This window comes from Corvus moneduloides, chromosome 2 (genome assembly GCF_009650955.1).
Source record: "Corvus moneduloides isolate bCorMon1 chromosome 2, bCorMon1.pri, whole genome shotgun sequence".
Taxonomy (NCBI): domain Eukaryota; kingdom Metazoa; phylum Chordata; class Aves; order Passeriformes; family Corvidae; genus Corvus; species Corvus moneduloides.
Window position 1 is genome coordinate 122,438,874 of NC_045477.1, and position 22,255 is coordinate 122,461,128.

Below are 22,255 nucleotides of genomic sequence, written 5' to 3' on the forward strand. Positions count from 1 at the left end.
TGAAAAGAAATTTTACAAACCAGAATTTAAAAAATACATATATATAAAAGACAACTATGAGGAGCAGTTGGAAAAGGATAGGGGAAAACCTTGTTATGTGTCTGCTTTTAAATTTAATACTACCCTGAACACCTACAGTAACTTCATGCCACACTACTTTATTGTAACAAAAACATCTGCCCTCTTCTCTTTGACATTTATTCTGTTGTTTGAAATTCAAGCCCACACTGAAGAATAGAGGTGTTAACAAGGAAGAAAATTTTTAAAGTATTTCCGATCTCTCTCTACAACCCAGTTCCAGTTACAAAGTTTTTCCTGGTTGGGATTGGCCCTTACAATCACCAACAGAACAGAACCTATGAACATCAAAATACAAAGGGTAAGGGAGAGAACACCTGCCAGCCTTCAGATAATGCTGAAACTCAAGGGACCATTAAAATGAAGACATAAAGATGCAGGACAAAAAAGAGGAAAAAAAGAACAGGTAAGAATGGGCATGGCTGCAGGCAGGGAGCTGGGAAAGCAACCACAGGCACAGGCAGCAGCTGCACCAAAGGTGCAGGGCAGAGAACTGCCTCTAAAAAAACCAAATCACACCAAATGTCCATGCAAGACAGACAGCCAGCAACCCCAGCGCCGAGTATCACAGGAGCCTGTCTGTCTGTGAGCTCCAGAGAGCTGAGTTCATCCAGCTGGGGCTCACATGTGACTCAAAGGAAAATGTCAGGATTTTTGCTCAAGAAATTCAATGATTACATCATCCCATTTAGTACATGACCAGATTAGTGGCATTTCGTTACAAAACACAGCTCTCAAGTTGTCAGCTTTTATGATTGTCTGTAAGAATTAACTGTACTTCCCCAAAATACCCTGAAGATTTATGAACTGGGTGACTGAGCTCCTGGCTGCACCTCCTCACCAAAACCACAGGAATCCCTACAGAATCTGTCCACACCTGAAGGCCAGGTGCAAAACTTACTTAAAAATCATTAAATATTGCACCTTGCACAGACCAGCCCATAACCTGGTGCCTGGGAATTTGAAATTGTAATATAAATGAAAAAATGTATTTTTACAGGTAGAATAAGAGACTTTATCACTATAAAGACATGATGATTAACAGAGTTCTGTGTTTAATTTGTGATTAACACAAAATTAGCTCGATTCTATCTTCAGTTTTCAGATCAGTCTTGTGAACACTTAAGATACAAGCAGTAAGTTTCCAGCACACAATCATAGGTGTTATATTGTAGCACAATATAAAGATTGCCATCAAAAGAGCCCTCCCAAACTCACCTTGACCTCTGAAAGCTGAATGTGCAGCTGCCTTTATCCAGCCTCAGCTAGCTGGGCAGCTGAGGCTGTTCAGGCTGTACAGACACAGCTGAATTCCCTGCCCAGCAGCCAAGGTTGAATCTCTCCTTCACAATTCAGCTGGCAGGGCAAGGAACAAAAAGTCCACGTGTGCTTGGCAGGATGAGCATCGGGCAGAAAACAGGAGATGCCTCTTCTCCTTCCCCCCAAGATGGTGGGTGCTCTTTTGCACAAATACAACCAGACACCATTTAAACATTTCTCTCATATACTGGTCCTAAGGACTCAAAACAGAGACTTAAAAGTACTGGGAGAAAAGACTAAAAGTTCTTGTTTCCCCAAAGCAGCTCTGCCATGGGCACCCTCTGGATGTCAGCAGCCCTGCAGAATCCCAGGGGGAGGTTGGGAAACCTGGACTACACACTCACAGCACGTGTGATTCTAACACAGGATGGGTTGGGATGGAGGGACCTCAGAGCCCACCCAGTGCCACCCCTGCCATGGCAGGGACACCTCCCACTGTCCCAGGCTGCTCCAAGCCCCAATGTCCAGCCTGGCCTTGGGCACTGCCAGGGATCCAGGGGCAGCCCCAGCTGCTCTGGGCACCCTGTGCCAGGGCCTGCCCACCCTCCCAGGGAACAATTCCTGCCCAATCTCCCATCCAGCCCTGCCCTCTGGTAGATTGGATTATTTTACAGGAATATTTAAATGCTGTAAATATTTACAGTTCTGTATGGAAGTACAGAAATCCATGTGCTCCAGAGGAGGTTCATTCTGAGTCCTCCAGAGAGGTGCCAACCATTCCAGGTGGCTCCATGGGAACCCTCCTTCAGGAACCACAGGTTTTAAATCCAGGTGTTCTGTGTATTTTCAAAGTATATTAATAACTATTCCTACAAACTGTGCATTTCTATGAAGCAAGTAAAACTGTACCTTGAGATGATGCAAAGCTAAACCCTTGCCCAGTCATTTACAGCCAATTAGTCATGCCCAGGGCTAGATCCTTCAAAGATATTGAGGGAGAGAATCTCCATGGAAATCCAAAGGATCAAAACACAAAGGAAAACCTGAACTTTTAAGACAATGAGTCTGCAGTGAAATAATTTTAATAGTGTCATTAGGGTTTGCTAATCTACATTACCAGTAGCAGTATATTTACCTGTAATATGGAATATACCATCAAGCCCTTGATTTTCCAGGATTGCCATCCCACAAAACCTTACTCTTAAATTCACAGGATTGAGAGGTCAGCTCTCACAACTGTGGGCACACACAACCATGAGGGACAATGCAAGGAAAGGAGATTGGAAACTGCTGTGGAAGAGAAACACACAGCAGAGACTGAGGTTTCAGACGCTCATGATTATTTCAGAATCCCAGACATACATTTTACCACACAACTTGTGAAAAGCTGACTTCACAGAGAAATGATGTCCACTTGGACACTAACACTAATTAATTCAATTACCTTAAAAACAACACATGAAAAAGTAAAATACAATATCCAACACACGTAAGTTTGATAAGAGAAAACCAAACCAAGGATTTATTATGTCAGTTAAGTTTTCTGTGTTTTGACTGATTGCAGTGAAGGGAATACTGTAAAAATGTACCTTTTGCATCAAAACTAGAATACCCTTTCTTCCTGGGAATGCCCAGGGATACCTCTCTTCACTCCTTCCTACTCAAAATTATTTAATTTCTATTAAATAGAAATTTTCTATTCTGGTCAAGAAGCTGATCCTCTGGAGGGGACAGACAATGCCCTGTTTGCATAGAAGAGATTAGTTTCTAATTACTATCAGTAATTAGTGCTTTCCTGCAGCTATAGCTGGAATTTCTCTGTCAGGAACCTGACCACCTCCAGCCCTGCCACACACAGAGCTCAAGAGAGAGACTCATTCCAGACAGGTGGATCCATCAGACACATCCACGTGCTCTCCAAAACCTCACAGCTTATGTTTGTTGTATGAGGGACTGGCAAATACCGTTATAAATCCTACCATCTGCAATTAAAATCCCAACACGTGCCTATAGTGACAATGCCAGCCAAAAATAATCAGTGGAATTCAGTATATTCTTTTTAAATTATACAAAGTGCACTTTTAACAGAGGGTAACAGATTTGTCCCACAAATCCCACAGAGGTTTTAGCACTTCACAGTGAGGTTTTCTGTGCACAAGTCATTTATCACCAGATCTCAGCCTGGACCCTGCTTCTGATTGTCCACCATCCCCCCACCCCAATTTCATGCTTGGCAAGTAAAAACAAAACCAAGTTGCTGTGGAGGGGGCATCCCAAGTTCAGCAGCTGTGTCCAACACAACAGCAATGAGCACTCGAAGCTCCCAGCACACAACAGCAGCTGAGGCAGCCCTTGGGTTGGTTTATGGTAAAAGAAACCAAAACCCCTCACAACTCTTTGGTTCCAAGCAGGTCAACTCTGAGCCGCCCCCAGCGGAAACGCGCCCCTCAAAGCAATCTGCTGCTGGTTCGTTCTGCTCTGCTACTGCACACAGCACAGGAAAATGTGGCTGGTAACTCCTGACCTCAGAATCCCAGGCTGGGCTGGGCTGGGCTGGGAGGGACCTTAAAGCCCATCCAGTGCCACCCCTGCCATGGCAGGGACACCTCCCACTGTCCCAGGCTGCTCCAAGCCCCAGTGTCCAGCCTGGCCTTGGGCACTGCCAGGGATCCAGGGGCAGCCCCAGCTGCTCTGGGCACCCTGTGCCAGGGCCTGCCCACCCTCACAGGGAAGGATTTCTTACAGAAAACTTCCACCCCGCTGATCTCCCCATTCCTCAACCCACTGCTTGTCTTTTCCTTAACTTTTTTTTCTTTATTCTTCTATTACTCTTTTCCCTGTTGTCATCCTACTAAAAGCTAAAATTACAATCCCTGATTAGAGTACAAAGACAGACCAGAAAAGGCTATTCAACGTCATCATTTAGAATTATTTCACTGCTAGATTCACATTCTTTCCTGAATCCAAATCTACCCTAATTGCATTATTAGAGGCATTAAGGAAAGGGCACCAAACAGCAGCAAGAGACGGAACAGGCTCTGCAGCTAACGGCTTTGAGACCCCAATTCTTACTTCATCTAAGAATCGGGACATAAAGGAAAATTATCAACACAGCTACTCTGCAAAGGATCTTGTGTGGAATGAAAGACAGTGGGATATTACAGAGGGAACACAGGAACTGAAAGAATGGAGTGTGGTTTGTGAGGCAGCCAGTGCAGGGAGCAGCCCACTCAGCTCCAGGGAAGTCTGAGCCTCAGACACTGGAGAAACTGTTCGGAAACCGTTCGTCTGCACAAAGCATGACCCCTGTCAGGCTGCCAAAATCAGGGAGGGCACACCAGGGCTTATCACGCAGGCTGGACAGGCTCAGCCTGCTGGGATTTACAGCCATAGCTGCACAGCCTGAGCTCTGAGGGAACAGAAAATGCAGCTGTTTTCTCTACCTGTAGTTGGGATGCAGTTAGGACACCTGCTCAGCATCCATAGGCAGGTACCCCCCTCCTGCAGCTGGGAATGGGGGTGCAGAGAAATGCAAGAGTCCTCCTCCCACACTTCAGACTCTCAGGCAGGGCTCTGGGGGTGCAGTGGGGGAATTTCAAAAGAGAAAGGAGAATTTGATATCAATTCACTGCTATAAACTACCACAGAATATCCTGAGCTGGAAGGGACCCACAGGGATCACCCAGTCCCAGCCCTGGCCCTGCACGGACACCCCACCAATCCCAGCCTGGGCATCCCTGGCAGCGCTGTCCAAACGCTCCTGGAGCTCTGGCAGCCTCGGGGCCGTGCCCATTCCCTGGGGAGCCTGGGCAGTGCCCAGCAGCCTCTGGGGAAGAGCCTTTCCCTGCTCTCAGCCTGAGCCCGCCCTGGCCCAGCTCCAGCCGCTCCTCAGGTCCTAAGGAAGCTTCCTGTGTGAGAACATCACCAGGTCGTATTCAGCAATGGAAGTCACAGGTGACTACAACAAAAGGTAAAAGAAAGAAGGAAACCGTGTGGAGTAACACTCTCCAGAGTCATCAACACCCAAAATACAGTTTGGATTTTTGATTAAAGAAAATGCATCCATTTGGAGCTTGACTCCAATATATATTTAGTTAATATCGACAGCTATTGCCATACAAGCTGTAAACAAAAAGCACTTTGGAACTGGGCAGTGGGAAGAGGTAGAGGAGGACAGAGTGTTTCTTGTTTTAAGAAGGACCACACTCTCCCACCTGAAATGCTAGCTGGTTTGCTAATAGGAATTATTTACTAAACGATACTCTCTGGTGAGCCATGGTAGTGTTTTCCCTTCATGGGGCAGAGAAAGACAGAATTCACAGAAAACGTTGTTTTCTGCAAGCAAACCCCATACTTCACCCCAAATAAAGCAGCAGCTGAATCAGAACAAAAGCTATCCACAGGGAATGTCATCCACAAACTTGTCTGCTCATCCGAGGCAGAGGCACACACAGGGACACAACCCCATCCATGGAGAGGCTTCCTTTTCCCGACGCCCCGACAACATTTCCTCGTTCCACTGGTGCCCTTTTCCAAGCCGCAAGGGACGGCACTCCCAAGGGATGGCGTTCCCAGGGAATGGCATTCCCAACGGAGCGCACTCCCCAGGGATGGCATTCCCAGTGGATAGCCCTGCTCCTTCCCCTCGCTCAGGGCACAGCGGGTGTAGGGAGCAGCGGCCGGACGCAGCGGGACCAAGGTGACTTAAGGCGCTGAAGAAACCCTGCGGCGGTACCGCCACACGTTACGGTAACAGGAGGAGGAGAAGGCAGCCGGCCACAGCAAGGGGCGCAGCATCACTCACCGCCCGCCCCGGCTACCGAAGGAAGCGAGGAGCAGAAACTGGGCCCTGGCACCGCGACACACCCGGGCACCGTGAGGGGCTGAGGCGCTGCCCCCCCGCCGGCCTGGGCTGAACCGCCGCCGCTCGCAGCCCGCGCCCCCCGCTGCCCCCGTCCCGCCAGGCCGTACCTCATGTCTGTGCGGGCCCTACTCACAGCCCCGGCCGCGGCCAGGGCACCGAGGGGCCGGAGGGGCCGGAGCGGCACCCGCAGCCGCCTCCGCCGGACGCGCCATCGCCGCCCTCGCCCCGTCTGAGGGGAGGGGGAGGAGCCCCTCGCGGCCGCCGTACCGACGCGCGGCCAAGGCCCCCGCCTGACTGGCAGGGCGTTCCACCAATCAGAGACCGGAAAAACGGAAGAGCCCCGCCCCCTCCGGCCAATCAGGGCTCTGACAGCCCCGCTCTGACGCGCGGCCTCCGCCCGCCCCCCGCGGGACGGGCAGGGCAGATCACCAATCAGAGGCCGGAACAGCGGCAGGACCCTCCTCCCCGACCAATCACGGCTCTGCCAGGCTGAGGGGGTCAGCCCTCTGGGAGCGGTGAGGGGCGGCCGCGCTCCCTCCTCGCCGCCTGCGCGCGGGGCCTTCGTTGTGCATACGGTGTTAATTCGTGAGGTAATTGCGGGTGGCGTCCCCTCCCTCTCCCTGGCGACGTCCCAGAGGCCGCCCGGGCGCCGTAGCCTCCCTCCTCGTCTCATGGAATGAGTGACATCCGCGGGGTCCAATCGCGCTCCAGCTTTCACCATGAGTGGCGGCCATCAAGACCAATCGCAAGCTCTGTCGGGGCTGCCAGAGGCTGTGATTGGTTGCGGACCGAGGGGGCGGTGCCGGAGAGGAGAGGCGGAAGTGAAGGAGCGTCATGGCAACCGCGGGCGCGTCGCGGCGTTCCGGAGTCCCGCGGAGCCGGAGCCCCTGAGCCCTTGAGGGTCGGCCCGGGCCTGTTGGAGCCTCTCGGTGCGGGGCGGGTTCTCTCGGAGCCCTTAGGAGGCTGCCCGTGGGTCGCGGAGCGAACACGGGCCCGACGTGTGCGGGGTCTCGGGGTGGTCCCTCAGGGATTAGTGCTGCAATAATGGTCGCATGATTTCCTGCCTCTGCTCCGTGCTTTCATTTTTCCTTATTAACTCAGTTTTGTTGGGATTTTTTTTTCATTTCTAAAAGGTTCCTGCTTGTTGAGGACGACACGGGCCGTGTCGGGAGAGGAGACCAGAAACCCAAGCGGTGATTTTTGGTGAAGTCACACGTAAGGTTCGCTGTATTCCTGGACTCGAATTCCCTGTGTTCCCTGTATTCCCTGTGTTCCCTGTATTCCCTGTATTCCCTTTGCACTGCCCCTGTCTGAATTGTGTGGCTGGGTGGCAAAGATTCCCTGTACTGCATGGGGCACCCGTCAGTAAATCCTACGTCATTCAATGCCTTTTCTGCTGTACGTTTATCAATACCTGAAGGGATTCTCCAGGAGAGCTGGAGAGGGACTGAGGACAAGGCATGGAGGGCCAGGAGCCAGGGAATGGCTTCCCAGTGCCAGAGGGCAGGGCTGGATGGGAGATTGGGCAGGAATTGTTCCCTGGCAGGGTGGGCAGGCCCTGGCACAGGGTGCCCAGAGCAGCTGGGGCTGCCCCTGGATCCCTGGCAGTGCCCAAGGCCAGGCTGGACATTGGGGCTTGGAGCAGCCTGGGACAGTGGAAGGTGTCCCTGCCCATGGCAAGGGTGGCACTGGATGGGCTTTAAGGTCCCTCCCAACCCAGCCCAGTCTGGGATTCTGTGATCCTCAGTCCTGTGTATTTTCTCTGCTATGGCCAGCTAAACTTGTTGATCTGGTTTAGAACTTCTGTATCACAAAGACTCAAATTGCCTGCAAACAATTGCTGTGTTTCTTATAGAGTGTTCCAATTTAATTTAACAGGGCTTTAATTCCTTGTTTGCCCTACAGACACTGCAGATGTCACCGTTTGGTTGCTGTGTTTTTTCAGGTCGCTATGAAGGCCTTGTACGGTCAGCAGAATTCTCCTGGAGAGGAAATGACATTTGTGTTCCAGGAAAGAGTGAGTTCCCATCAGAACAGCTCTGTTCATCAGGAGTGGGAGAGGAGAGTTTGGCTGAATGCCACGGGGGAATTGAAGCACTGAAATCTTCTGCAGGCTTGGGAGAGGACTGGTGGGATCCTTGCACACACAGGCAGCCAAAGGAAGGGAGGGGAGGTGTATTTTTTCATCAGGCAGCACTTGCCAAGACCAGTCCTGGATTTCTCTGCAGTTTTGGTGTCCAAATTTTACAAACAAGCTTTGCAGGCATGAAAAATGAACCCTGGGTCCACATTTCCTGGCTGAATTTTCTGGTCACTGAAAAAGTAGAAATAGAGCTTGAGGAATTTATCAGCTTTGGGATTAGAACAACAGTTCTTACAGGGGTTGTTTATTTGATGCCATTTGGACTTCATTTTGGACTTGAATATTGACCTCAGTGGGTTTGTCAGGATTTGTGTCTCAGATAAAGGGGAAAAAAAAGGCCTCAACAGAAAAATAATGTCATTGTCTGATGAGGTTTAGTAAAGTCTAGTGGTCAGTTTGCAATAATAATATAGTAATATAATAATAATGATGATTATAATGGTAAGTAAGGTCTAGTGACCACTTTGCAATAATACTATCATAATATAATGATGATGAGGAGGATAATAATAGCAGTAATAATAATAGTAATACAGATGTATCCAAAATAGTGTGGTAATCCTCTTTTCCTTGAAAAAACCTGCCTGTTCTGCCTACAAAACAATCTGAAAAGTGGGGAAGTGCTTTCAGGAGCTGGAGAAGCTCCCGTGGGCACATCCATTGTCTAATGTAGCAACTGTGAATCTGTCCTAGGAGAGCCTTCCTCCCACCAGAGACCACGATGTGAAAGTGCAGGTCAGAGCCTGTGCTCTGAGCTGGATGGATACAAAGGTATTTGCTCAGTGTTTTGTAGAAGCTGGGGGTGTCTGTGGTTTCCATGGCCCTTGCCTGGTGACTGGCACAAGCTGAGGCTGTGGCCTTGCTGCTGAGAACGGGCACAGGACTGCTCTGGGGGTCTTGCACATCTCTGAATAAAAAGCATCTGGAATGTGGTTCCTAATTGATGGAGACAGACCAGTTGTCAGGTGTGAGATCTCTTGCAGTAAATCCCTTTTATCTTCATCTGCACTCTAAGTCACAGGTTGGCTTGGCTGGTAGTAACTCCCTGCTTTTTAATGTGCTTTTAAATTTAAATACAGAGTTCAGTGCCATGGTCTAGTATTGACTGAAGAATTTGTGTACTTTTCCCCCTTAGATAACGATTTGATAATGGCCCAAGCTTACTGTGGTGATCCAACACTGTAAGATGATAATAAACATGCAAGGGTAGAGCCTTATAGCAAGACTGATGGAAGCATTGTTTTCATTTAGCTCCTGTCAGAAATTAAACTGAAGAAGGAACTTGTGCCTGTTGGGCGAGAGATTTCGGGAGTTGTGCTGGAAGGTGAGTGAGTGTCAGTGCCCAGGGAGGGGAGGGAGCAGGGATTACAGTCAGAACAAAGAACTCCTCTTTGGGTAGGGCACCTTAGGAGCAGGAGCTCTTTGCTTCCTTGATTGTTCTCCCAGTGCTGCACTGGGGCCCCTCCCCTGAGGTGGAGTGTCCAGCCTGGCTCTCAGACACACACTGGGTGTGCCTGCATGGAACTCTCTGTGGCTGAGGGAATTCAGCACTTGGGCTTGGTATGTGTGTAATCAATAGAATTCCTTTTTTTCACTAGAAATGTGTATCTTTAGTTTTGTGAGCTAGTGATAACCAGTGCTTCCAAATGCACATCCCATTCCAGCTATAAATATTTATCTTCTTCCCTTCTTTCCTCCTTTTCACCTCTCCTTGGTGAGTTGGAAGCAAGGTGACCTTTTTCCAGCCAGATGACGAAGTGGTGGGTAAGTTAATGCTTGTTTGCCTCATCAACTGACAGTCAGTCATCTTTTTATAATGAATGACTGAGGTTAGAATAATTGGTAAGGCTAAATTAACCATATATTTTCAAAATTAAATTGCTGTCACATGAATAACTTATAAATGGAAAATTTGTTCTAAGAATGTTCTCTTAGGATTTGAAATATGGTGTTGTATTAACCAACAAATTGTGAATGAATGCCTTAGGAGAGAAGAGTTATTTCTTAGGGACATTCTTTCACACCTGTTTATATTTTGTGTGCTGAATCAAAGGATTAGAGGATGACTGAAGTTCTGAAAATAGGACAGAGTGGAGAGTGATGTGGGGAGAATGTGTGTGTGGGGATTGTGGTCCTTCTTGCATTATTCCCTCATTGCACAAGAGCTGCTCCGGGCAGCTCCTCTAGACTGGTTATTCCCTGGATAAACCCTGGAGACAGCTCCAGGTGTGCACAAGCATATTTTTAATGGGAACTGTGAAAGACTGGACACAGCAGCCAAATGTGCTAGGCAAAGCCCTTTGGTCTAAATGGAGTGTGAGATTTGTGTGGGAGAGGGAAGAAAAGAATGGTTTTCCCTGGGATGGAGGGGACATTAATCCAGGAGACAGAGCAGGTGCCAGAACCTCCTGTTCAGGAGAGTTCTGTGGCCAGTGAAGGTAAAAAGCTCAGTTATGACCAGGATGGAGGGTTTTTTCTGCCTACCCTGCCTTTGCTTTCTCTGCCTTCCCTGGGTAGTTCAGTTTTCCTGCACGTCCTTTTTCCTATTCCTGCTTTTTAGCACTCCCACATTCCCATGTGTTCTTCCTCTGCTTCTTTCTGTGCCTTTGTTGCTGAACCACACGTTCAGGAATTGGGATGGGAGAGGGGCTGTGGGGTGGCTGCTCCGTGCCTCAGATCCATCCTCTGTGGAATGGGAACACTCAGGGTGTGGAATGAGTTCAGACATCACCAGACAAAAATGACACCTACAGCACCAAAAAGCACTTGGTGGTGTCCCCATTCTTCCTCCCTCAATCCCAAAGTGCTGTAGAAGCACCTCTGGACCCGCCTCGTCCCCACAGACACCCCGGGCAGGACCTGGCCAGGTTCTCTTACCTGTCCCAAACCTGCCAGGAGGGAACGGAGCCCAGACCAAGTGGGACCAGGGAATTCCTTGGGAGAGTGCTTTGGTTGGAACGATTGCTTGTGTGAGATTCAAGTCCGTGTTCCTTTTTTTTCCCAGGAATTTTGCCCCTGGATTCTGAGGAGTCTGGTGTCTGTGAAGTTATCCTGGTTCACGAGCATTATTTGGGTATGTAAATGATATATTTTGCTAATAATTGTTTTTACTGTATCTGTAGAATTCGGTCTAGCTTTTCTAACAGGGAGCCCTTTACCTTGGACCTCTGGGCACACTCCTTCCATTCCAACATTCCAACATGCCAGCTGCCCCACCAAGTCACAGCAATTTGAACCCTCAATGCTCTCAAGCTCTTTTTCTTTGCTGTCACCATTTCACAGTTCACAATGGCCTAAACCACACAAGCAGACTCTTTTCCTTTCCCTTTTTTTTCCCTTTTAATTTCTCATTTTGTTGCTTCATTGTTGCTACACTTTTTCTTAATCTGTCAAAAAATTTAATGAGGAGAAATTTGCTTTTTTCCTCTCTTTGACTCATTCCAGCAACAACACTTGGGAACAGGCTAACAGATAGGATGCAACAAGCAGACTGGAACTGGAGAAAGGAATTTTCGGGGATGAGGGTCAGGGAAAGCCTAATATTGAAACATTGTTTTCCATTATTATGACCTTCCAGTTTTCCCTTTCTGGGCACAAATTACTTTGATGAGTGGAATACTAAATGTGGGAGTCCCTGTCTTTCTTCCAACAGTTTGTTACCTTGGGCAAGCTATTATTTTGCTCAAAATTTGCTCTTCCCAAAGAAACTGTTGCTGTTCCATCCCTGGAAGTGTCCAAGGCCAGGTTGGACAGGGCTTGGAGCAGCCTGGGACAGTGGAAGGGTGGCACTGGAGGGGCTTTGAGGTCCCATGCAACCCAAACCAATCTGGGATTCTAAAATCTACGTTCGTGTCCTGTTGTTTCTGTGACTGCTTATGAATTCCAGCTGCGTAGCTATGAGGTGGCTCCTTTAAACTTGGTCATACCAAAATGGAATCCCTACTTTCATTATGTAAAATATGGTAAAATATCCTCTCCATGGCTTCTTACTATATGAGAGGGAAACCGGAGTTGCTGTTGTTGAGCTGTTTGCAGGCGGAGTCTTCCTGACTCGCTGTGGCAGGTTTTGCTAAATCAGCCCTAGGGATTTCCTGGTTTTTTGTTTTTTACCATCTCTTTTGTGTGTGTGTGTGTGTGTGTGTTTGTCCCTCCTCAGTTCACAAGCCACAGAAGGTCTGTTGGGCGGAGGCAGCCGGGACGGTCCGGGACGGGCTCCGCGCGTACACGGCCCTGCACTACCTGTCCCAGCTGTCTCCTGGCACAAGTGTCCTCGTCCTGGATGGAGCAAGTGTGGGTAACAGCTGGGCAATAATCACAGATTCCCTCTGTGCAAATAACTCCCTTAGCACATGGCCCCTGCATTTCTCACAGTGGGACTCACCAGGGCTTCTGTGGGACTGCTGGCAGTGCCCTTCATTTCATGGATTTGCAGGAAGGGCCCTCCCACGTGAGATCCTGAGCCAGGAGTATTGTCCTGCCTGGAGTGTGGGGGGTGCAGAGAGGGAGGGTGTTCCCGTGTTCCACAACAGCACAGTTTTGCCCTGAGTCCTCAGGGATGACTGCAGGAAAATGCCTTATTTTTCAGTCCTCTCCCAGCTCTGCTTTTTACCTTTTCTTGGATGGAAATAATTGGAGTTACATCCCTGCAGTTCTTAGTGCTAATGAAGATGTGGGGCTTCCTTAGCCAAGGCTCTGTAATGTAAACATGGCTGGGGCTTTTTCCTTGGAGCTTTTCTTCCTTCAAGCTCTGAGTTCCAACTGCAGTGAAGGTGGCTGTGGTAATTAAAGTAGAATCTGAGCTATTTTGTTGACAACAAGAACCAGTTAATGACTAAAAGTTCATTCAGAGCTTCCCAGTCACTGAAAAGATTTGTTTTGGCTTCACTTAGGACAGAAGCAGATCCAGGAATATTCAATTCTTGGTTCAGCTGTGTTTTGTTGCAGGAGTAAGTTCATTTCTGGGTACTCTCCTGAGTGGCCTTTGCAATGTAATTGTTCTTAAACAACATCAAATTGTTGCTCTAAATAAATGAACTAATAAATTAGTCAATGAACCTGCTTTTCCTTTCTCAGCCGTTTGGTACCATCGCGATTCAGTTGGCTCAACACAGAGGGGCCAAAGTCATCTCCACTGCCCACAGCCTGGAGGACAAGCAGTACCTCGAGAGGCTCAGACCTACTGGGGGTGAGTTTTACCCTTCAGTGCTAAAGTTTGTCCTAAAAAAAGTCTCAAAATATTTTCTTCTATCTGGTCTAGAGACTTACTTCAGTAAAAATTAAATACAAATTGATAAATAGCCTAATTAAATAGTTTTCAGATTTGTTCTGTACTCCACAGGTATTTAATTTCTGGTTTAGCTGTACTTAATGGCATTTTTATTCTCCATTTAAGTTGTAATGACTGGCAGTACTTTCCAGTAGTGCTGAGTGCTGGCTTTTGGCCTAAGTGCTCAGGAAATCTTTTCATTTGCTGAACTGGTTGCTGTGGGCAGAGGGAAGGATTGCTGACTCACCCCTGTCCCAGTGTGTGCCCGGGCTCGCACACCTGACATGCAGTACTCAGCAGGCTCAGATTACTCCTAGCAGTGCTTATGAAGCTTCAGGTACTGCACAGCTGGAGCTGGACATGCACAGGCTCTGCATTCTCCTGCTTTCTAAAGGAGCTTGGCTTCACACACAACACTTGCATTCTTCCCTGACTTCTTCCCTTTCTTCTCTTTGATACTTCAAGTTTGGTTTTTTTTTCCTCTGAAAGTAACATGAGAAAATACTCTGTGTAGGAGCTACTGGCATCTTTTCTGATCAAAATTTCAATGGTGTTTTGTGGAGGAAAGTGGAATATTCCTCTCTTCAGACAGTTCTAAAATAAAGGATGGATTGTCAAGTCTGGCTGGATTGCAGCAAAAGGTTAAAACTGGTGCCTGCTATTTCCTCCTGCAAATACCAAGTGCTGCAGTGTAATCCCCAGATTTCTTTTTCAGAGTATGATTTTTGTTGTCATTCACTGAAGCTTACAGAGCAGCAGCTGTAAAATGCCTTTGGGGGGAAGCCTTGTGCAGCCACATCTGTATGGTCACAGCTGCATCCACCAAAGCCCCCCTGGGCTGGGGGAAATCAGCTGCAGGAGGTGATGGTGCTGGCAATGCAGCACCTGCCAGGCTGATTTCTCCAGAGCTTGATATTAACTCTGGTTTTGCAGTTTGACAAAAAAATCCCCTATTTTTTCCTTATTTCAGCAGCCTATTTTACTGTCTCTGTGTTTGTATATTTTACTGCACCAGTAGTGGTGGCAGACATCAGAACTGGAGGATTTTTGGGAATGCTGTTGCTATGCAGAGCCTTGTTGCACCAGCTGTTACAGGGCCAAAGAGGAAATATGAAAGACCTAACTTCCTTTTGTAATATTTTATGGGTATATTTTGCTAATTATATGAAAAAATAATGAGCTAAGAAAGGACTTGGCAATTTCATTCTCACTTTTTACAGCATTTTAAAGTTCTTTGAATGTTAATATCAGATAGATCCTAAGTAACCCAAGCTCTAAGTGGCTTCTTGTGTCTGTGGGTGGAGAATATTTAGTTTTGTGCTGTTCAGTGGGTTTTTGGTTAGTTTTTGGCAAAGTTTTCAGTGAGCAGCAGTTTGTGTTATCATTGTTGAGCATACCAAGCTGCTTCCTGGAATGGCTGAGGGGGAAAAAATGATAACTGCAACTTTATTTCAAATAAAGAAATAGAACCTGGGTACAGCATTAAAGAGAGAAACAGTTTGAGTGCAAAAGCAAAAAGCTTTTAAAAGTGTTCAGGCTTTTTGGTTTGTTTGTTAATCAGTGTGATTCCAGTGCCTGAAGTAGAAGTTCCTGGTAATGTTCAGGACCAACAGGATGGGGCTTTTTTTGTCTTCAGTAATCTCTGGAGTAAAAATTATAATAGAAGGAAGGAGGGGATTTTAACAAATTTTGACATTTTAATGTCTGTGTTTCAGGCTGGAGACAGAATATTCCTTAAGTAATGAGATGAGTTTTTGTTAGAGAACACAAGGAAAAGTATCTTTACATACACAGATTTTTCCTCTGCTCCCAAGGGCACCTCCTGCTATTTTTTTAGTTTGGTTTGTGAGATTTTTTTTCTGTGCCACCAGCACTGAGCTGTCAGGGGATGCCTCTGCTAAGAACCCACCAGTGATGTCCTGGCTCTCCTGAGCACAGTCCCTAAACCCCCAGCACATCCTCTGGGTGACAGGGCTTAAATTTTGCAGCTGAACTTCCTGGGGGAGAGCAAACTCTGGGAACAGGCTGTGGAATCCTGGTGTTTCTGTGCCTCCCAAACAGTGGAGGAGGAGAGAGACTGAAGTTTTGCCAGTCAGAAAAATGTTGCTTTGGAAATTGTGCAAGTCACAGCAGAAGAAACTGAACTAATTTACAGATGTCCTGTGAGAAATATATAAATGACAAAGGATGATGGAAAATTATATTACAATTTATTGCTTGGCCTTTTCCACAGTGGTGAGAACTTTTTTCAGCATTTTTTAGGAAGGAAGTTGACCAGGATTTTGATAAGTACTGTTTGAATTATTGTTCTGAGTTAAGGACATTTTTGCTAAACAGAAAGGAGAGAATAGTCAAACTTATGGAACTCTGGCCTTTCTTTTTGACAGTCAGGCTTTGGGCCTCTGAAACCAGAATTATTTTCAAAAGGTGAAATTATTTGCAGAAATAATACCGTGTCAAATTGCCCCATTAAAGAAAATCTTTTAACTTCCTCACTGAAGAAAACTAAGAAGAAAAGTATATTATGGGGGTTTATTTGCATATGGGGAATGTGACTATCATTAATTAATTAATTATTATTCCATCTTCAGTAAATTTTGACCGTGTGTTGTCTCTAGTGAAATCATTTGACTTCAGTAAAAAAAGAGAGGGAATGACTTAGGATTTTAATGCATCCTATGATTTAATTGGGGATTTGAAGTGACAAAAAGAACTAAACCCAAGGTATTAACTGATGATTTGTTAATATCCTTAATGACCAGCTCCTTGCCTTTATTCTTCCCTCCTTCCTTCCCTCCTTCCTTCCTTCCTTCCCTCCTTCCTTCCTTCCCTGCTGCTGGGATCACATTCCAGAAGGAGGCCGGCAGCCTTTGGTGGGTAAGTACAGATCAGAGCTGAGGCCAGGAGCCTCTGGAAATGGGCCTCCAAATTTCTTTGATGTTCTTTCAGTTCTCATTTTGCTGTGAAGTTTTTGGCCTGTTTAGTTTCTAAATGTTTGTTCTTCCTCATAATGATGAAACAAAACCAGTAGCTGCTCCTTCTCTGCCCTTGTGTTATTGTTATTATATTAAAAATGGCTTTTGCCTGAAAGAGAGCAGGGCTGGATGGGAGATTGGGCAGGAATTGTTCCCTGGGAGGGTGGGCAGGCCCTGGCACAGGGTGCCCAGAGCAGCTGGGGCTGCCCCTGGATCCCTGGCAGTGCCCAAGGCCAGGCTGGACATTGGGGCTTGGAGCAGCCTGGGACAGTGGGAGGTGTCCCTGCCATGGCAGGGGTGGCACTGGGTGGGCTTTAAGGTCCCTTCCAACCCAAACCAGTCTGGGATTCTCTCATTCCTGATTCGGTGGTTCATCTTTATAACCAACCATAAATAGGGCATCATAGATACAGGACAGCAAAATGTGTTGGTGGCTTTCAGTTCAGCAATATTTCAAGAGCAGATGTAAATCCCTTCATCTAAACATTTAATGAATGACCCAGAGAGCCAGGACTTGGTAGTTTTGCACAAGAATAGTAAAGAATGAACTTAGAGAAGGATTTCTAATCTTAGAGTGCCACATTTTATCCTTTTGGGCCAACAGACTCATGAGTTGAACTTCTGCATTTATATTGTTTGGTGTTGATTTTGCACTGGGTTGAAAATGAAAAAAAAAAGGAGTGCCAGGGGTTTTTTGGGTGTGGCTGCAAACCCATTTGTGGCACCTGCACAGTCCAGAAACGGCGTGTGCTGCTTGGAATCCGAGCTCTCATTTTTGAGCATCTAAACTCCATTGTCATGGATCTAAAGTTGGCTTTTTTGGAGTTAACGCCGTGTCCTGCTCCGGCAGGCCGAGTGATCGACGTGTCCCATGGGAAGATTGACGTGGCCGAGAGCTGCCTGGAGGAGACGGGCGGGCTGGGCGTGGACATCGTCCTGGATGCCGGAGGTACTCCCTGGGGAGTGCCTGCTTCCCTGGGCGTTTCTGTGCGTTGTTCCACAGAGCTCCTCTATCACCCACTAGTGGAAACATCTCTTAGGCAGCCGCTAAACGGGGCTGAAACATTCCTCTGCCTAAAATTAAAAAATGGGTTCAAAGAGTGGAGCTGTGACATCAATGTTTACACTGCCTTGTCTGAATACAGAAATTAACCCTAATTAACAGCACTGTCAACCTGTATTGGCAACCAACTCTAACAGGTGAAAACTCTGAAGTTACTATTCAGAGTAATATAAATTAAATATATGTAAATAAAATATTACATATTATTATACTGCATATTATATCTATTTATTGCTATTGTTACATATTCTATATATAACATTGCTGATAGGTATTTATATATAATAGTGTGTAAATATATGGTAGTATATAGCTAAATAGTATGTAAATATATAGTAGTATATAGTTATATCATTTATATATTTTAATTATATATTATTTTATATTATATGTACTATTCTTTTGTATATATAACACTATATATAGTATATATAACACTATTTTATAGTGTGTTATATATTGTATTTTATGTATTATACATTATGTTATATATACTATGTATTATATAGTTTATACATTTTGTGTATTATATATATTTTATACATTTTATGTATTATATATACTGTATTATGTATAATATATATACTAATATGTTACATACTATATAAAATAAGTTATATTGCTAGTCTATGTTATTGCTATTTATATTATATATATAAACAAAATATTCCTCTGAATAGTAACTTCAGAGCTATTATAAAATATTACTCTGAATAAAGTATATAAAATATTCAGGGTATAAATAAAATAATAAATTCAGAGTTTTCAATGATTTTTAATTGAAACAACCAAAGAACTTAGATTTCCACTGAAGTGTGTGGAAATAAATACACGTTGAATTTTCTACATTTTCTTCTGAGCTCAAATGAATTTATTCTCGCTCCCCAGTGAGATTATACAGTGCTGAAGATGAACCAACTTCCAAATCCCAGCTGCTCCCTCACAAACACGACATCATCACTCTGCTTGGGGTTGGGGGACACTGGATAACGATGGAAAAGAACCTGCAGGTAAAGATGCCTGTGTCAGGGAGTGATTTGTCCCACAGAATCTAGAGATACAGACACATAAAACTCTCCTTTCAACCCATCAGTGTTACAAGTTTCCTCACTTTTAAGAGTGGGCAAAGGGTGGGCTTTTGTTTGGTTTAACCATCTCTATTAAATAACCATTTAACCTTTATTTTTTCACAGGAAAATGGAACTAAATAGCATTTTTCTTTTTTCTTCAATTTGCTTCAGCTGGATCCTCCAGACAGCCATTCATTGTTCCTTAAGGGAGCCACAGTGTCCTTCCTGAACGATGAGATCTGGAACTTGTCCAATGTGCAGCAGGGGAAATATCTCGATATCCTTTGGTGGTCCTGTGGAATTCTCACTGCTCATAGGAGTGAAAACACAGCTGGGAAATCCCACTGAGAGGTTCTCTGCTGCCCAGTGTTGCAACTCAGCTGAAAGGTGGAGCTAAAGAATAAGAGACACTCAGGTTTTAAGGTATTTTCTGCATTCCTTTTAAATATATCATGGAATCCCAGACTGGGTGGGAAGGACCCTAAAGTTCATCCCACCCCACCCCCTGCCATGGGCAGGAGCACCTTCCACTCTCCAGGTTACTCCAAGCCCCATCCAACCTGGCCTTGAAAATGTCTCTACAAGCTTCATTAAAAGTAGTGCTGCAAAACATCCATTCTGGGGAAAAAAATGCACTATTTTGGTTCAGTATTGAACCAATTAATTGAAGATTTGATTCTATAAGTTTTTATTTTATGCAAGTGACATTTTGGATTTTGTTGTTGTTGTTGTGCTTTTGGGCATTAGACACATCACCTGTAACCTTAATGCACTCGTGTTCACTGCAAAAGTGGAAGTGTTTTGGCTTCCTAACCTTTCCTTTATTTGCAATGTACAGAGATGTTATGTACATAAAATGTACTGATTTGTTTTGTACCTAAAATTTATGGAGGGAAAATGTGGATTGGGAAAAGGAAAAGGAATGTCTCCTACATTTGGGCTGATGCAGCTGCACTGAGCTCCCCGGGCAGGACTTTTTCAGCCCTGGAAGGTTTGGGTGCTTTTGGCTTTAGGGACTTGTGTATCTTGTGAAATTCTGGAGCATCTGGCATTACTGTCATCTGAAGAAATCACAAATTGATCACTTTTTAAAAGAACTTGAGCTTCAAATGTCAACCTGATTGCCCTTAAAATGAAGGATGAACCTTATTGTTTGAGTTTCATACGAAGACTGAATACAGCCCTGTGTGTTGTGCTGTCTTGGCTGTTGGTCATTAACTCGCAGACCCCTCACATGGCAGTGGTGCTCCAAGAACTTCCAGCCTCTGCTGTGTTCTCAGCTCCATTTTGGCTTTTTATCAGGTGCCTGTATGAATAGGCACAACAGCTACCTGGTCCCAAAATCTGTTCTCTTCATTTTGCACAGATTATTGATTTGCCATTTTGCCATTGGTTATTGATTGATTGATTGATGTTGTACTAGTGCAGGCTGCACTTGTATTTCATATTGAAATACTGAGTATTTGCATATTGAAATAATTGAAATATTCCATATTTCATTTCTGCATCCTGTTTCAGGAAAGGAGGTTTCTGATATAGAAACAAGTGCAAAAATCTGATCTAAAGCCTGGAATTGAGGTTCATTTTCATTTTGCCTTGATCCTGCTGGGTTTGTATCAGTACAGGGCTCTGACCAGCAAATGTGATTGTAAAGAGATTTCTCTCCAGCTCTGTTGCTGTTCCTTAACAGTCCTCTTGGATACCCATCCTAGAAGATATCATGGAGAAATTATCAAGTAGCGTTTTCAGGTGAGAGATGTGGAGTTTTTTGTGGGTTTTTTAATTCAGCATTAGCATTGGAAAACTCTTGCCGGCACTAACACTCCTAAGCAGAGCTTCAGGAGATAGGAGGACTCCCATAATAAGGTAGGAATGGAAGATCCCTTCCCTTAAAGCCAGGATAACAATGGCTGTTGAGCAGAACCCTCCCCACCACCCCTTTTTTCCCCCTGCAAGAAGGGTATCTTTTAATTGACTCCTGGCTGCTGTTAGCTTTGGGGCTTTTCCCTTCTTCTGTGCTTTGGAGCAAAGCCATAAAACTGTTACTTTGTTGGAGGAGGGAGGTTGACACGGTGGAAGTAAAATCTGTCCTGTGACATTTCTGTTGTTCTGAGTGTGCTCACCAGCACTTTTTACTGTTTCATTTTAGGCCTCAGCTGGATGAACCGATCCCATTGTACGAAGCCAAAGTTTCTATGGAAATAGTTCAGAAGAATCAAGCAAGAAAGAGACAAGTCATCCAGTTCTGACACACAACTTCTGATTTCTCAGCCTGGGGAAGATAAAGAAATGTAATGTATTTGTGGAGTAAATCAGCGTACACTTGCAGGCAGTTCTGTAAACAGAATTTAAACATCCTTTGTACCTCAGCACAAATGGTCTCTGAAGCTTCCATGACTTCAGGGTTTTTTTAATTCCCTTGAGCAGAATGTTCCCATCAGCAGCTTCTAAAGAAGGAGCCTTGAAATAAAAATCTTGTCTGCCCTGCCCCAGTTACAAATGTCAGAAACATCTACAGGCAAACGCAGTCGCTGTTGGTTTACCCTAAGAAATTAAAGAGGGAAAAAAAGATGGTTTTATTAGTCTTTTTTTCTCCAGCCCCTGCCAGTAGTTACCTTTATAGTTACCTTTTGCTTTTGAGTGCACTGAGACCAAATGCTACACTTAAAGACCTTAATCCATATTTTAAATGGTTATTCAAGCAAAGGACAGGCAAAACTATCCAGGCTGGCAAGGATGCCAGAAGGGAAGGATGTGGTAATGACAGCAGGAGTTTCCTCCAGCTCTTTGCCTTCCTTTCAGCACTAAGGCAGTAAACCTGGTAAATCCAGAGTCCCCAGGCTGGTGGAATTGTGTGAGTCAGATGTTTGAGGCACTTAATGTAGCTTGTTACCTTTGATATCTCCCTGTGCTGTGCACTTTCACTTCCCTTCTTTTAACCTCAGCACAGCCCAGGTCTGTCTCTCCAGCATTATCCATGATTGTGGCCTGTCTGCAAGTCAGCAGTGGGGAATGAACTGCATTTTTCTTTCCTCAAAGCACGTGCCTTCCTACATGCTCTGAGAGCAAAAATACTTTTTTATCTTTCAGCTATGTTGCTCATTTTCACCGTGGATGGCTCAAACCATGGACATGGGCACGTCAAAGCAGTGTCGGGAGTGGGAAAATTTGAGACAAAATAGATTATCCAGAACCACACTTGATCTGTCTCCTCTCACTCACCAGACCTGGAGGAGGTGCTGGATAAATGATGCACGGCAAGCTGATGAAATCAGGAGTGACTCTGGTTTTATCCTTGCATGCTGCAGTGCAGGCTCGAAAGGAGAGGTGCTTTGTGCCCGTGTGCACACACGGTCCGGAGCGCGTGAATCGGCCGGGAGCCCCGCACGGGTTCGGAAGCCTTGTACCCAGCTGTGGAGTTTTTCCCTGATGTTGCTCAGTTTTGCTTCAATGTTTCCAAAGTAAAGCAGATGAAACAAGAAATTAACAAGTTTAAAAACCAAGGACAGCAAGTGACAAACCTGCAGGTGAAAGAT

At 45.6% G+C, this 22,255-nt stretch overlaps 2 protein-coding genes across 11 annotated transcripts in view; one reads left to right on the forward strand and one right to left on the reverse strand.

The window, feature by feature from the left end:
• ITSN1 (intersectin 1) overlaps positions 1-6,461 on the reverse strand; it is a 104,090-nt gene extending 97,629 nt beyond the window's left edge. For 3 of the 4 annotated variants that reach the window (XM_032101224.1, XM_032101223.1, XM_032101221.1), the window contains exon 1: positions 6,310-6,461. The gene's annotated coding sequence lies outside the window, so the exon portion shown is untranslated. The remainder of the gene's footprint in view (positions 1-6,309) is intronic. The other variant, XM_032101227.1, reaches the window with a different exon arrangement.
• A 231-nt stretch (positions 6,462-6,692) lies between these two features.
• CRYZL1 (crystallin zeta like 1) lies at positions 6,693-22,177 on the forward strand. Of its 7 annotated transcripts, XM_032101237.1 has the most exons (16): positions 7,018-7,131; positions 7,336-7,422; positions 8,148-8,219; positions 9,039-9,116; positions 9,597-9,669; positions 10,065-10,109; positions 11,350-11,418; positions 12,502-12,635; positions 13,419-13,530; positions 16,465-16,488; positions 17,437-17,535; positions 18,538-18,659; positions 18,891-18,996; positions 20,423-20,468; positions 20,869-21,010; positions 21,810-22,177. In XM_032101237.1, exons 3-15 carry the CDS (start codon positions 8,154-8,156, stop codon positions 20,966-20,968), a joined length of 1,074 nt encoding a protein of 357 aa, XP_031957128.1. In that variant the 5' UTR covers positions 7,018-7,131; positions 7,336-7,422; positions 8,148-8,153; the 3' UTR covers positions 20,969-21,010; positions 21,810-22,177. The 7 variants fall into 7 exon arrangements, with proteins under 7 accessions (XP_031957129.1, XP_031957128.1, XP_031957130.1 ...); XM_032101238.1 differs by lacking the exons at positions 7,018-7,131; positions 21,810-22,177 and adding an exon at positions 6,693-6,792 and having other exon boundaries at positions 20,869-21,291; XM_032101239.1 differs by lacking the exon at positions 21,810-22,177 and having other exon boundaries at positions 7,018-7,171; positions 20,869-21,291.
• Positions 22,178-22,255: the final 78 nt, after the last annotated feature.